This window comes from Corvus kubaryi, unplaced genomic scaffold, assembly GCF_017639235.1.
Source record: "Corvus kubaryi isolate FWS band 111438036 unplaced genomic scaffold, C.kubaryi_AGA036_p1.0 37277, whole genome shotgun sequence".
Lineage (NCBI taxonomy): Eukaryota > Metazoa > Chordata > Aves > Passeriformes > Corvidae > Corvus > Corvus kubaryi.
The window spans coordinates 58,628-73,677 of record NW_024581085.1 but is presented as its reverse complement, the minus strand read 5'-3'; the positions used below and the strand labels follow the sequence as shown (position 1 = coordinate 73,677).

General features: G+C 47.9%; 1 protein-coding gene and 1 pseudogene across 10 annotated transcripts in view; both read right to left on the bottom strand.

Moving 5' to 3' along the window:
• Positions 1 to 2,854: 2,854 nt before the first annotated feature.
• Positions 2,855 to 7,334, bottom strand: LOC121663472 (annotated as a pseudogene).
• Positions 7,335 to 11,812: 4,478 nt separating this feature from the next.
• Positions 11,813 to 15,050, bottom strand: part of LOC121663452 (keratin, type II cytoskeletal 1-like) — a 9,046-nt gene continuing 5,808 nt past the window's right edge. For 7 of the 10 annotated variants that reach the window (XM_042025723.1, XM_042025727.1, XM_042025730.1 and 4 more), the window contains one exon: positions 11,813 to 12,024. In XM_042025723.1, coding sequence (XP_041881657.1) covers positions 11,828 to 12,024 — 197 coding nt within the window. In that variant the 3' untranslated portion in view covers positions 11,813 to 11,827. Of the gene's footprint in view, positions 12,025 to 13,194; positions 13,419 to 14,252 lie in introns of those variants that run through there. The other 3 variants (XM_042025724.1, XM_042025719.1, XM_042025721.1) reach the window with 3 other exon arrangements.

Below are 15,050 nucleotides of genomic sequence, written 5' to 3'. Positions count from 1 at the left end.
TGGATTGGATTGGATTGGGTTGGGTTGGATTGGGTTGGATTGGGTTGTGTTGGATTGGGTTGGGTTGGATTGGATTGGGTTGGATTGGATTGGGTTGGATTGGGTTGGGTTGGATTGGGTTGGGTTGGATTGGATTGGATTGGGTTGGATTGGATTGGGTTGGATTGGATTGGGTTGGATTGGATTGGGTTGGATTGGGTTGGATTGGATTGGGTTGGATTGGATTGGATTGGATTAGGTTGGATTGGATTGGATTGGATTGCTTTGGATTGGGTTGGATTGGATTGGATTGGGTTGGATTGGGTTGGATTGGGTTGGGTTAGATTGGGTTGGATTGGATTGGATTGGATTGGATTGGTGCAGCTTTGGGAGGTGCTGCAGAATGTCTGATGTTCACAGAGGCCAGGCTGGAGTTCAGCACTTGCCAAATTAATTTATCACATCTTGAAATGGTGATAGGGGAGTTTGGAGGCAAGGAAACAACGCTACTTCTGCATCATTGCCCTGATTTATTCTCCCCTTGCATAAAAAGCGAGAGGACAGTCTGTTTCCAATGGGAAACCTTTGGAGATCAAAGCCCTCCTAATCAATATTTATACCTGTTTGATTGCTCTTTTCTTGTCAAATCTTTCTTGTGGTTTCCTTCATTAAAGATTGAGCCTGATTTATTTTGTGCTTCTCATATTTGATTGGGAAATAACTTCTTATCACATGAGAGTGTGGGGGGAGAGGAAGCTCTTCCAGTTCTGAATGCCAATAATTTTGGCAAGGAAAGACCTTCCCTCTGGATTTCCCTTTGGTAAAATGTATCTGCCCAACCTGAGGTTCATTTCTTTGTTGTGCTCTTTCATCAGTTTAATCACAAAACACTTTAGTCCTTTTTTTGTTATTGATTTTATGTTGATTTATGTTACTCACATCTGGTTTCTTTTTTAATCTGTTCAAATGTACAATGAAACAAAAAGATCTCCCTCTGATCTTTTTGAAAGCCTGAATAGTACTCATAGGGCCTCGAAAATGATGTTGAAAAACCAACCAGGCACATTACGGGTTTTTTTTCCCTTAATACCCTCTTCCAGCAGATTTTGCAGAGATAGAAAAAAAAAGGTGTTTTGTTGTCACACGTCTGTGGCAGACGTGGCATAAAAATACAAAGACTGAAATGATTTCCTTCTGAATTTTTAAACACCCATTGAATTCAGATAGAAGCCAAATTTGGTGCAAATCATCTTAAAAGAGCTTAAATTTACACCAGCCAAAGACTGGATCTACATCATTGGATCCACATTGCCCCACCCCTGGAAGTCTCCAAGGCCAGGCTGGAAGGGGCTTGGAGCCACCTGGTCTAGTGGAAGGTGCCCCTCCCCACAGCAGGGTGTGGAACTGGATGGGCTTTACGATTCCTCCCATCCCAAACCATTCCATGATTCCATTACTCTCTCCAGACAGCTCTGCCTCCTCTGTTTAATTAAGACTTCTAATCATTCGATATGTCTTGTGCAATTAAGGAATGGGCATTTCTGTACTTTTGGTAAACACCTAAAAGCAGATGGTAATGTGTTAGTTCTACTGTAAAAGGAGCAAAAGGTTTAAAGCCATTGAGTCATCCCAGGAGAAGTGAGGGTGGTGTAATTTATGGGTGTCCAAGGAGCACAAGCGGAGTAATTAATCTTTGCTGACTCCAGCAGGTGGAATTCTGAATTAAGATTTCCTTTATGGCTTCCCTGCCTGCATACGGATGACCAACCATTCCCAGGACATCACTACAGCCCTTCCTTCCTCTCTGTGACCCCGTGTGTCCCACCACAAAACTCCAGTCACCCTCCTAAAGCTACATCAGAGAGACTTTGATGAGCTCCTTTCCAGAAACACTTCCCAGAACACTTTAGGGAAAAAATTCTGGATTAAATCTCACGGCTTGGCACAGAGATAGGGAAGGTTTAATCAGGAAAAATAAAAGAGCCTGATGGGAAAACAGGAATTGAGTGATAAGAGGATAAGTGCCCCAACACAACCAACAACCCTTTAAAGAAAGAGTGGAAATCAAAAGGATTTGGGGGGTTTTAATGTTTCAAGTGTCCCTTTCTGATGTGATCCCAGCGGTGGAGCTTCTCTGATGTGGTCTCCTGATGCTCCACTGTTCTCACACCCAATCTGCCTCTGCCTCCTGTTGAGGTGGAGTTGAGGTTATTTTTAGCACTAAAAGTGAAGCAGGACTTTCATTTTTCTACTTTAGCTCTTAAATCCTGCTTGTCCTGACCCTCACAGCTGAAGTTCAGATCTGGGACAAGGAGGTCCAGCTCAAATCCTCACCCCTGGCCCACACATCCCTCATGGCTGAGCAGAGCTTCCCATGCTCTTGGCAGCCCTGCAGCTCTTCCCACACCTCCCAAGTGCCCCAGTGCCCAGAAAGGCTGAGCCCCCAGCTCCAGCCCCAAATTCCTCTCTCCTGGGGATGCAGCCAGGAGCACCAGGGATAAATTTCCTGGCTACGGAGCCAGCTGCACTTCTGGAAGTGAATCCTCTGTGAGAGGCACAAATGTTGTGGGGTCGGGATGCAGCACTGCAGGAGGACTTGAATCTTCTGGGCTGTCCAGACCCACATCCCTGGTCAGTCCCAGAGCCAATGGGAATCACTGTTGTGGGAAAACATAATGGGAGTCCCTCATGGGGAGGACACAGCCTCCCCTCTCCTCCTCCTCCTTCTCTTTCCCCTCCAAGCCAGAGTGAGGTGGTTTAACTTTGTAAGGAAAACTGAGAACCTTTTTCTTACTTACATACTCCCACAGGGCTCCCACGGCACATCCTGGAGGAGAAGGAGGTCACAAGGTTATCCATGATGGAATGAGCATTTCTAGCACTTTCCACCCTCCTGGGCTCTGTGGAGGAGCCCCAAGGACCAAGAGCTGCCCACACATGGCTGTGGTGGAACCCACCTGCTCTCCTCACCCTCCAGCAGAGTCTTGTAGGTTGTAATCTCAATATCCAGGGCCATCTTGCAATTCCGCAGCTCCTGGGAGTCCCACAGCATCCATGCCAGCTCATCCTTGGCTGTCTGGAGCTCATATTGCAGCTCATTGTGCCCCCCCCCCCAGGAGTCTCTGAGGGCACAACCCCCGCGCTGCTCAATGTCACCAAGTGATGTTTGCAGAGACAAGACCTGCTGGGGGGACATGAGACCTCCTGCCTTTCCCTGTCTTCTTTCTCATCATTCCCATCTCTAAAAAAGAAATTCCTGCCCATTTTGAGAGTCCTAAACTGGGGGTTATTGAGGCTTTTTTTAGGAAAGCCAAACATTTCCGAAATCAGTAATCAATTATAAAATACTCCAGGACGTCTGAACACGTCCTTGTGCTGCCAAGACTGGGTTTGAGTTTTGTTTGGAGGATACCAGTACTCTGCCCTAACTGGAACTAATAATTAAGGTTTCCCATTGCTTCCCGTTATAAACTATATAATGAATTAGGTGGTCTGGAAATTATACCAGTTTCTACGGGTGATGACTTACTGGTGAGTCATAATTCTACCTGTTCATTGGATGCTTTGAACCCATGTCAGAAGCCAGAATTCCTGCGGAAGCAATTCCAGCAATTTTCTGAGAGCTGCAGCTAATTCCATGATCTAATTTGGTGCAATTAGTTCTTTGCAATAATCAAAAGGATCCAACAGAAAATAAGCTGGGAGATAATCCTTCTTCCCTGTTCACCACTGGAAGAGCTTCCCTAGACCGATGGAGCCAGCGTGAGGCAACTCTCTTTGATAAAGATGAAAGAAATTGTGGGATCATGGAATAGTTTGGGTGGGAAGGCAGAGTAAAGCTCATCCAGTCCTGCCCTTGCCATGGGCAGGGACGCCTTCCACTATCCCAGGTTGTTCCAAGCCCTGTCCAACCTGGCCTTGGACACTGCGAGGGATCCAGGGGCAGCCACAGCTTCTCTGGGAAATCCATTCCAGGGCCTCATCACCCTCACAGGGAAGAATTTCTTCCTCCAATCTAATCTAAATCCACCCTCCTCCAGTTTAAAACTGTCACCCCTTGTCCTATTGCCACAGGCTCTGCTAAAAAATTTGTCCCCATTTTTTTATAAATGCCACAAAGGTGTAGAAAACACAACTTGGGAGTGGCACATAGGATCCAGAGGGTAAATCCTGTCCATCCCACCTGTTCCTTCACGTTTTCCAGGTCACATTGCCTCCTCTCCATCACAAAACTCAGTTCTTCCATCTCTCGCTGGTGGGACTTCAGCTTCTTGAAGTGCCTCCACTTTTCCTCCTCAAGCTCTTGGAACTGCTAGCAAGCAAGGAGAGAGCTGGGAGCTGATACTTGTGGTTGCCATAGGAGCCTTGAGTCTCTTTCTAGAGTGAATTAAACTTGGTTTAGAAAAAAAGATTTGTGGATCCTGAGACTGCCAGTAGCAAATGAAACTTTCTTTCACTGGTCAGCTCATCTACACCTCCCCATTCCCAGCACATCCCACCACCTCTGTTCCAGGGGTGTTCTCACAGCTTTGAGACGCACAGAGTTTATCAGAATGGAAAACCAGGTCCAGAAATCACTTATTGAAGATAGGAACCAAACCCCACCACTTTTGCACTGTTATTTCTGACAGAGAGACACTTATGAAGCTGTCACCAGACTTACCCCGGCTCTGTACAATGCTTCCAACTGGGATTTCCTTTTCCAAGCTATATCCTCCCACCAGTGCTCCGTGTCCTTGAGGATGCCCCGCATGTCCAGGGCTTGACTGTTGTCCATTTTCACAATGACATCACAGAAGCATCACGGGGACTTCTCCCCAGCTCAGCCTTTTCCTAGAAGTGATAAGTGGCCATAAGTCACCAGCGCATCCCTGTCCCTGGATTTCTCATCTCACATCCCAGTGGAAGAAACACCACCATAGACCTGAGCCACAGCCCAGGAGTTGAAATTGGGTTTGGTTTCTTTTTTTTCGGATCTCAAAATCTTGCTGCTCTGGGATTCCCAGAGTCTGACTGGTTAATCTGGCCCGAATTCATATGGACAAGGAGTGGATGGGAGGAAGAGCTGCCATGAGGAATGGTTGGCACAGGAGCATTCCTTCCTGAGCAGAAACACATTTCAGGAACTTGATCTCCTGCATTAGGGTTTCCACCTTTGCTTCCAGCTCTGCCTTGGTCAGATGGACACACTCCACATCCTAAAAGAGTTTCCAGACATTTAGAAGTCAAAATTATGCCTACACAAGGATCTAAGGAAATTCCATTATATTTTTGGCATAAGAAATTTTGTTTGAGAAACTCAGTTATCGCCTGACCAGCAACAGCTAAGGCATTCCCAAGAATATATCCAGTATTGAAGTGTTTCTGAAAAACAGTCATAATTCGGGCATGAGGAGCAGGAAAGCATTCCATTTAGGATGAAGTATTCTCTCGGTGGTGTGTTTTTCTACACCCTACACCTGTCCAAGAACTTCTAAGTTTCTCTAGACCTGCCCCTTGCCTTGCAAGGAGTGGATCAGGGGAAACCCCTTGGATCTCTACATCCAAGCCTTCCATTCATCCCAATCCCTTACCTTCTTCAGCAACATGAAGTCGCTCTCGGCAGCGGTGCATCTGTTCATTTCCTGCTCATATCTGATGGGGAAAAGAGACCAGTGAAGGGGTCATTCCAAGACTGGAGATCTTGTTTGAGTGGGTATTTAGGGGACAGGGTGCTTTGGATCTCATCCTTTTGCATCTCAACCTTTTGGATCTCAGCTTTTTGGATCTCAGCTTTTGGATCTCAGCCTTTTGGATCCCAGATTTTTGCACATCACCCTTATGGATCTCAGCTCCTTAAGTCTTGGTCTCTTGAATCGCAGCCTTTGTTGTCTCAGTTTTTTGGAAGTCTATTGATACAGCCCAAGCCAAGAGTCCCTTTAGTGCAGCTGTTGGAGCTCCTGCCTCAAGGGTGGTTTCTCCTCACTCACTGGCACCTGAACTCCTGCACGAGCTTCTCGGAGTGGTTCAGCTCGGGCTCTGCCTGGTCCTGTTCCCACCACAGTGAGTCCAGCCACGGCCACCAGCAGCACAGACAAAGCTGCCCAAGACATTCCTGTTGTCCTTCTGGGCTGGCAGCACCTGCTTCCATAGGACATCCCATTCGGCAGCCAGCTCCCTGTTCTGCTGCTCCAGAAGGTGCACCTGCACTCAGAGAGCAAAGCCGCCCGTTCAGGTGTGTGTGGGGATGACTCCTGTTGGGACCACAGGAGTGTGGGGGGCACAAGGAATCTGCTCTTCTGGCTCAGCACTCCCCGGGCTCATTGAATGGGATGAGAGAACAAAAGGGGGTCAGAGTGACCTTCCTGCAATCAAGTGGGAGGTGTCCCTGCCATGGAAAGCGGTTGGAAGTGGATGATCCTTGAAGTCCATTCCAACCCAAGCCACACATGGTGGGATTGTTGGGGTGTCCTGCATGGGGCCAGGAGTTGGACTCAATGATCCTGGTGGGTCCCTTCCAACTTAGCACATTCTGTGATTCCATGAATCCATGAATCCTAGAGCAAAGTGATCTTGCTGCTCTTCCCTTCTCCAATGAAGCCCTGGACAGCACAGCCTTTGTGGCAGCTACAGAATCACCAAACATTTAAATAAATCTGCATCACTGGGCTGAGAGTGGAAACCCCCATTCATGGATAGGAGACCATGGAAAAAAGTCTGGCTGCAGAGAGGAGCCAACAGTGACAAAGCCCCGTTGGACACTTTGGAGGAACAGCTCCCTCCCATTATTAATAATAAAACCAGATGCAGTTCATGGAAGTATTTAAGAGCATAAATCAGATTTAAAAAATGTAACAGGCTCGACCTGCACTCATGGCACCAGGGTCTCACACACCCAAACCAGCTCAAGGCTTATGAACTGCAGTGAAGGAGAAACCAAAGTCTGGAACACCAAAGTCTTCTCTCAGCTCTCGTTTTGTCAATCAAAGAGGCAAATTGGCTGTGGAGGCTCTTCAGCAGCCCCCTCTCCTGCTTTCAGACCCTCTGGACTTCAGGGTTGACCTTCACATCCAGGGGCTGCAAGAGATCCCTGTTGACCTGCACCAGGTGAGCAGCTCCACATCTGCAGCCCGACCCACTGGTGCCCCAGCACCCCTGACCTCCCCAGAGCCCGAAACAAACCCATTCCCATCCCTTTGTGTTTTGGAGGCTCTGGCCATGGCTCCAGGCTCCATAGCCTCTCCCAAACAATGCCAGGAGGGGGAAGCACTGCTTTGGCCGAGGGTCACCCTGCTAGAAGCAGAGGATGGTGGGAAGAACCTTCTCCCATGGGAAGCTCACCCAGCTGACAGCTACTGGCTCGTGCTGGAAGACATGATGGAGGCAAGGACACAACCCAGAAGGACCCCTCTGCTCTGATACCTCTGTGCTCCACCTTTATACACGTCTCAGGAGTGGGGCTTGGTTGACAAGAAGGAATAATTTGAGCTTTTCCTGGGGTTTGCCATGCATGGCAGAAATTGGGAGGCTTAAATATGCAAAACAAGTGAATGTTTATGAAACCCAGTGGAATCACTCTGGATGTAAAGCGTGCAGTCAGCTCGGATTCTTCTCTTGGGTTAGTTTGTTCTCCTTCCTTACAGTAATTGCAGCTTAGGAAATGGCCTGGAGAGTGTTTCTTTCTTCCAAGGACAGTTTTCTCTGCCACAGAGACAAGGTGGGAGAGCTGGGGTGTTAGCCTGGAGAAGAGAAGGCTCCAGGGAGACCTTAGAGTCCCTTCCAGTGCCTAAAGGGGCTCCAGGAGAGCTGGAGAGGAACTTGGGACAAGGGATGGAGGGACAGGGCACAGGGAATGGCTTCCCCCTGCCAGAGGGCAGGGATGGATGGGATATTGGGCAGGAATTCCTCCCTGGGAGGGTGGGGAGGCCCTGGAATGGATTTCCCGGAGAAGCTGTGGCTGCCCCTGGATCCCTGAAAGTGTCTCAGGCCAGGCTGGACATTGGGGCTTGGAGCAGCCTGGAAGCGAAAGACATCCCTGCCCACGGCAGAGGTGGAACTGGACAAGTTTTAAGTTCCCTTCCAACCCAATCCATGGTTCTGTGATTCTTGTTAAGTCTTTGGCTTTGATTGTGTAGAACACATGGAAAATGAAACTCACATGGGGAAGACAAGAAAGAGCTTTGAAACCAGGAGGCTCTGCCCCAAGGCTGTTAATTGGACACTGGCTGATTGTTTAGTTGAGAGCAGCAGTAAGTTGGAAGCAGCAACCCGTATCCTGCAAAATTCCTTATTAATCCATCTGCTACTCCCTATCACAATCCTTTATATTGGAGCTTGTAATTAAAGCCCTCAGGATAGCTCAAGGCAAATAAGAAGGGATTTATTGGAGTGTCTTGACAGACAGAGAAGAAAAGGCTGAGAAGTTTCACAGAGTTGCTGAGAGCTTGAGAGGTGGAGCCAAGATTTCATCTCTCTGCTCATGGCTTCCTGCCAAAGTCTCTTTCAAAACAAAAAATGGTGAAGGTTTCATTTCAGATCACTCAGAAGAAGTAATTTTCCTCTGCTACTCCACCAGATTAATCCCGAACTTTTTCAATAGGCTCAAACCTTGGTCAGTGTTTTCGTGGCCATTAAACATTTAAGCATTTCAAATCACCAAGAAATGGGATAATATCTCCCCTGCTCATTTCTCCCCTCAGTTTTTCAGGGATTTTTAAATTTTTTAATTTTTTTTTTTGTTCCTGGGCTCATCAAAGGGGTTTTCACCACCTTTTACAAGAAAGCTGATGAAAAACAAATCTGGTTACCAGGAACCTTGCTGGAATTCTGTCTCCAAGAGCAGCTGATGCCAAAGGTTTCCCAGTACCTCATTATTTGCAAATATTCTGCTCTGGAACACTTTGCCCTGGGCCCAGCAAGGGAGATAATTGATAGGATGAGGCAGCTGGAAAGACAAGCAGCTTAATGAGGGGTTCTTGACAGCGCTATCAATTACACCCACACAGGGCAGCGATTGAAGTCCTGGATGTTTCATTTAAACACAGGCAGCATCCATGGCATTCCCAGCTGGAAGAGCAGGATTGGAGCCCAGGGGAGGACACTTGGCCTGGAGCTGCTCTGACTCAGCTTCATTTTGTGCCTCCAGTTTGTCTTTCCTTGGGCTCTGCTGAATCCCCCTGCTGGTACTCCTGAGGTACCCTGAGGGCCCCGGGCAGAGTTCTCACAGCACCAGCCTTGAGAATTTGGAGCTTTTCAAGCAAAGAAAGAGTTCACATAGAGTCTTTATTTCCTTGCTGTGGCCAGAGCCAACAGGGTCATGGCTGGGTCCAGGTTGTCCTCCCAGAACAAATTTCAAAAGGTAATGGATGGTTTCATTGTGTTTTCTTCCACTTTTCTAAGCCAAACTTCTGAATTCAGGTTTTCACAGCCCTGGATGTCACAAAAGGTTCATCAGATCAGCCTCTCTTCTGGCTTCCAGCCCACTTGACCCCTGACGACCCCGAGTCCCCAAAAGGTACCTGAGGCCACCTGATGCCACCCTTGGGCTGTAGCTTACAGGGCCACATCAGCTCTGCCTCCCTCTCCCAGTTTTACCCCATCCCACACAAATTGCTGTAGGAGACAAAATATTTATGCCTCATTTGACAGCGGAAGGTCCCCAAATTTAAAGAACACCAGGTCTTCTCCACTTCTCCCACCCAGCTGGTGGAACTTGGTGTGTCTGTGTCAGAGCAGTCACCTTTCTGCAGCTCCCTCCCAGGACAGGGAGGGTTGGATGTGGCACCAGGGTAATCACAGCTCACTAATGCTCTTCTAATCACCAGGAATTTTGGATGGAGGCCCAGCAATGAGCCCCACTATTTTCATGGTGCTACATGACTACAGCCATGACTAATTTCACGGCTTTTTGCCAAATTAAATCAGGAGGGAACGTCTTGTTCTGGTCACATCTGCACAGCAAAGATGTAAAAAATTCCGCCAGTCAGACTGGGAGAAGTGGGGCAAAGACCAGCTCCACACCAGTACAGCACAACCCTTTCCTCCCACTAGATGGTGGTGTCTAGTGCCTTTGGGCCCTCGGCTGGGTTCCTGGGGGTGCCAGGAGCATCCTGGAGAACCCTGGAGCATCCAAAGGAGGGCTGCGAGGATGGGGAAGGGTCTGGAGGGGCCACACAAGGAGCAGCTGAGGGTTGGTTTGTCCTGCAGGAGGAGTCTTGAGGAGAGACTCATTGGGGGCTGCAGCTTCATCCCGAGGGGCAGCTCCCATCTCTGCTCTGGGGACCAGGGACAGGACCCCACGGAATGGCTGGAGCTGTGCCAGGAGAGGTTTAGGTTGGATATTAGGAAAAGGTTCTTCCCCAGAGGGTGCTGGGCACTGCCCAATCTCCCCAGGGAATGGGCACAGCCCCGAGGCTGCCAGAGCTCCTGGAGTGTTTGGACAGCGCTGCCAGGAAGTGGGATTTTGGGATTAGTGGGATTTTTGGGGTGTCTGTGCAAGGCCAGGAGTTGGACTCAATGATCCTCGTGGGTCCCTTCCTGCTCAGGATATTCTGTAGTTCTGTGATTCTGTGGGATGAGCCAGTTCTCACCTGGAAACACTCAGGAAGCTCCCAGGGTGCCACAAGCAAGAGGTTGTTACAGCAGTGGGAGGTAATATTTAGGACAGCCCTTGGACAACGAGGTCCTCAATCCATGGAAGCTGACGTTCCCCATGGACTCGTGCTCCGAGGCTGGCTCAGCCTGGGATGTTCTGTAAAACACCTGTGAACCTCTGGCATAAAACCAACACCGAGAAGAGTCAACACCAGCTCCAAGGAGAGCTGACCTTCCGCCAGCTCCTCCCTCGCCCTGTCTTCCCCTCATTCCCGAGGTCCCGCTCATCCGCCAGCACTCCCGGAGCCTCCCACTCTGGCTGGGCACAGGGTGTCAGCAAACTCCTTCTCTTGGCATTCACAGCCTGGTGGTGATGGAAAACACATCCCAAGACATCAGCCGAGGGCCTCTTCTTTTGATCTTCTTCTTCCCATGGCTTCAGCTCAGCCCCTGAACACCAACACTCAAAATGTCTGCAGCCTTATGGAGTCACTCTCATGACATTTTCCATCAAAAAATTTGTGGGCGATCTCGAATTGACATTTGACACAGAGGCTGGACTTGGGTGATCCTTGTGGGTCCCACCCAGCTCAGGATATTCAATGATTCTGTTGTTCTTTGAACGTAGGGATGAGCCAATGAGGAACCAGCAGTGGACATGGCTGTGGAAACATCAACACTGCACCTATTTTTTATGTTTTACACATATTTTTCAATGTGCTTTGGTGCTGGAAAGAAAATAATCCACTTTATCACCCCAGCTCAAATCTAAATCGTCCAATGAACTCAACCTCATCTTAAATTTCTGTGGTCCAAACACCTGAATGGTGGTGTTGGTCTTAAATTTGTGTGGTCTGAAAACCTGGAATTTGGACTTGGTCTTAGGTCTCTGTGGTCCAAAACCCTGGAATTTAGCCTTGGTCTTAAATTTTTGTGGTCCAAATACCTTAAATTTGACCTTGATCTCAAACTGGTGTGGTCCAAAGACGTAAATGTTCATGTTGGTCTTTTTGTGGTTTCAAGTTTTTGTGGTCTCAAGTTTTTGTGGTCTCAAGATCTGAAACTTGACCTTGAACTTAATTGTGTCCAAAACCCAGAAATCTGGTCTTGGTCTTAAATCCATGTGGTCCAAAGACCTAAACTGGGTCAGATGCTCTCCTTGCAGAACCAGCAGGAGCTGGATCAAAAGCTGCTGGAGGAAAGGAACCGCTCTAAATAAACACTAAACAATACAGTATTTTTCGGCAGCCCAAATGCCAGATGAGATTTTCCCCTCCTACTCCAACAGGGACAACTGGATGTGGAAGGAGGTGCTGGAATGCGTCTCCAGAAACTGGGGAGCCCTTGACGGCTCCTCTGATGAGCAGAACAGGTTTGGAAATTCCCTTCCAAGCCTCCCCTGCGGCACCTGGGATCCTCTGAGTGTGTAAACAGCACTGAACCCCCTCGGGGGTTCCCAGTTGCTGCTCCCAGTTCCCCTTGGAAGCTCCGAAGTCTGGTGTCACCTGGAGCAGCCGCTGTGTCTGATCCCCAGCGGGTGACTCATCCCCTCCCAGGGAGAGGCATGAACAGGACGCTGCAATTGCCTCCAAAAGTGCCCTTTTCTCACTGATTTTCTTCCTTTTTGTCCTTTCACACCACAAAAGGGATCAGTAAAAAACCCTCAGGCCTGAGCACAGCACTCGTCTTTTTCTTATGAATAAAATATTTTTATTATTAATAAAATATTTTTACTATTAATCAGATATTTCTATCATAAATCCAATTTTTTTTACTAAGCTGATATTTTCGTTAGTAATCCAGTATTTGCATTGTTAATCTGATAATTTTATTATTAGTCTAATATTAAACAAATATTTAATCAATAATCTAATATTTTATTATTAATCTGATAACTATATTATTGATTAGATAATTATATTATTACTCTAATATTTTATGTTGAATACTTTTATTATTATATTAGATGTTATTTTACATTTATTATACTGAATACTTTAATTATCATTTATCTTATTAATAAAATGTTTTATTATTAATCAGATAATTTAAAATTATTTATATACTTGCATTATTAATCCTTTTTATTAATAATCTGATCAAAGCCCTGTGACCCTCTGGACTGTGCAGAATTACTCCACTTTTTATCATAAAAAATAAGGTTGTGCCTGAGTTAAAGCCTAATCCCTTGGATAAAAACAGGATTGTGATGATGCAGAGTGGTTTTCCTCTGGATCCTGAGGTTTCACCTGGATCCTGAAGCCTCTTGGGAGCCATGGAGCTGAACCCAGGTGAGACCCATTTTTGACTGAAATACGATGTCTGGAGCTCCCTTCACGCAGAGATTCCAAAGTGCTTCCAGACTTTGCCGTGAGGGTTTGATTCAGCCCTTTGTGGCTCCACATGGAATCATGGAATGCATTGGGATGGGAGGCACCTTAAAGCTCATCCTGTTCCACCCCCTGCCACAGGCAAGGACATCTTCCACTCTCCCAGGCTGCCCCAAGCCCCATCCAACCTGGCCTTGGACCCTTCCAAGGATAGGAAATCCTCTGGGAAATCCACTCCAGGGCCTCACCACCCACACAGGAAAGAATTTGTTCCCAGTGCCCCACCTAACCCTCCCCTCTTCCATCCCCTAACCCACCCCTTGTCCCATCACTTCTTTCCAAGTCCCTCTCCAGCTCTCTTGGAGCCCACGATGAAGGAAAATGACCTTTAAAGGTCACTTCCAATCCAAATGGTTCCATAATTCCATTGACATTCTGTGGTCATTTTTGTGGCTCTACAGCCCTTTGCAAAAGGGTTTCCACAGTTGATTTCCCAAAAATCTGTGTCTCTCCCCCTCACCCTCCTGCCACTCCCAGGACTCTTCACAGCTGGAATTATTTCCAAAAGAGAGGATCTTCCTTCCCTTCAACAGGGGAAAGAACATGAAATATTCCCAATGGGATTGGGATGCTCCAGTTATCTCAGTGGAGTATTGCTAAACAAGGGTGACATAATTAAATTGAGCTTCTTGAACAAACTTTTGAGGTAAAATCAGCTGCTCTGTGCTTTGTTAGAGCTTTTGATTGGACTTTAAGGAGGTTCTGGGAGAAATTTTGCCTCCTGTGATGAAAATCACCACTGAATAAGATCACAGAATTATGGAATATCCTGAGTTGGAAGGGACACACAACAATCATCAAGTCCAACTCATGACCCTGCACAGGACAACCCCAAAATCAGATGTTGGCCAAGAAAGGTTTGCTCGGGTACACCCCATCTCACCTTAACTTGGGACTGCAGGCAGAAAATGGGACCAAAAGTGAGATGAGATTTTGTTATTCCCAGACTTTCTGCTCCTTTCTTCATCTGCAGCTGCAGTGCCAAAAGAAAATCTACACAGGGGATCCGCCCCCAGGTTATTTAATGAGCGACTCCTGGAGGGAATGATGGATCCAAGGTGTAGCCATGTTTCCTGGCTGACTGGTCAGACCAGACCTAAAAGGGCTTGGCCCTAAACCCCCTTTTCACAGCAGACAATCTGCAATTGTCATTCGTTTCCAGTCACCTTCTTCCACTTTTTAGCTTTTTCCAGTTTTTTCCTGTGCTTGGATTGGATTTCCATGAACTCATTTATATGGAAACTTCTATCAAACATATCATCAGAGACATCAGAGTCCGGCCCTCCCTCAGACCAAAACAAACACACCAGACAGGGTTTCAAGCTTTTAGTTGCCAAGGACAGAGGTTCCAAACAGCCTGGGATGAAAAGCCCTGAGAAAGCCCAAGGAAGGAAGAGACACCGTCACAAAATCAGCATCCAGCAGAGAAGCGGGATGGAGAGTCCAGAGGTGGCTGTGCAGGAGAGCTCAGCCCATCCAGACCAGTGGTGACAGCAAGAAAGCCCCATTGCCCCCGACAATGAGGAACGGCTTCATCCCATTCCACTGGTGAGATTTTGCATCCAAGTTTTAATTGTGGGCAGCATCTCCAGAGGAACCTGAGCCACTTCCATAGGCAGACCAGTAACCCAGTCTTGGAGAAGAGCACCCTCCTCCTGACCCGCCTTCCTCAGTCCCATCTCTGCAGCTGGATGTCCTGGCTCCACAGGTCCCTCCTCCATAAAAACTGTCCCCTCCGGAGCAATCCCAACCTCCTTCCCCCCGACTGCCAGGGCTGCAGGTGCCAGCAGAGCTCGATCCCCAGCCTCCAGAGATGGAGCTTCCTCCTCCTCCATAGCCTGAACCTCCCCCATATCCAGAGTTTCCTCCATACCCTGAGCCTCCCCCATAACCAGAGTTTCCTCCGTACCCTGAGCCTCCCCCATATCCAGAGCCTCCTCCATATCCTGACCCTCCTCCACACCCTGAGGCCCCTTCTCCCCCCCCAATGCATCCACCACTGCCATAACTGGATCCTCCATGGCCTGAGCTTCCTCCACCTCCAGAGATGGATCCTCTCCTACCAGAGCCACCTCCATATCCTGAGCTCCCTCCATAGCCGGAACCTCC